We start from the raw sequence: 673 nt of genomic DNA on the forward strand, positions 1-673 counted from the left end.
TATATAAATGTGGCGACATTCTATGATTAAGCTGAACATAACATACTTTTGACGCTGTGTGATATAGTACTGGCCCGCGAGCAAGCACAGCACTACCACACCCAGACACCCCAGAGACACGGCTATGATGACGTACGGATTCATAGGTGTCTGTTCATGGTACTGCGCTTCCCGCTCCTTGTTGATTTTCATCCACGTGTGTGCGACCAGGTTGCCAATATCGGAGGGCCAAGTCATTACTCTGATTGGGTATTGATATGTAGGGTTATAGGGTTATAGGTTTATAGGTTTATAGGTTTATAGGTTTTGAGGGTTTAGAGCCTTAGAGTTCACGGTTTGGAACCGAAGATTCGAACCCGTTCGATGCATAACGGTAAACAGTAAATACAAAAACACAATAGTGTATAGTAGATATGTACAGGTCTGTGCATGTATTGGCACGTGTGAATTGAACTCAAGTACACAAATATACTTCAACGAGTGTCGAAATCGTTGAAGTCGCGTAGAAGCTGGGATATTGATAATAGGCCACCAATACAAATTATACGTACCTACGATGTAAATATATGGATGTGCCGCTAAAGGGAATGAAGGGACTGGATATAGTAATGCTTCTAGTTAGATACACACACTGGGTGTATACTTGACGCAAGAATGTACAAGATTATACGTT

The 673-nt window shown here is 41.8% G+C and overlaps 1 protein-coding gene across 1 annotated transcript; it reads right to left on the reverse strand.

Moving 5' to 3' along the window:
• Positions 1-46: 46 nt before the first annotated feature.
• Positions 47-237, reverse strand: SARC_18007 (hypothetical protein; the record flags this gene model as incomplete). The annotated part of the gene is made up of 1 exon (XM_014287909.1): positions 47-237. A coding segment is annotated over one exon (191 nt), but the record flags the coding sequence as incomplete, so codon positions are not given.
• Positions 238-673: the final 436 nt, after the last annotated feature.

This window comes from Sphaeroforma arctica (assembly GCF_001186125.1).
Source record: "Sphaeroforma arctica JP610 unplaced genomic scaffold supercont1.13190, whole genome shotgun sequence".
NCBI classification, from domain to species: domain Eukaryota; class Ichthyosporea; order Ichthyophonida; genus Sphaeroforma; species Sphaeroforma arctica.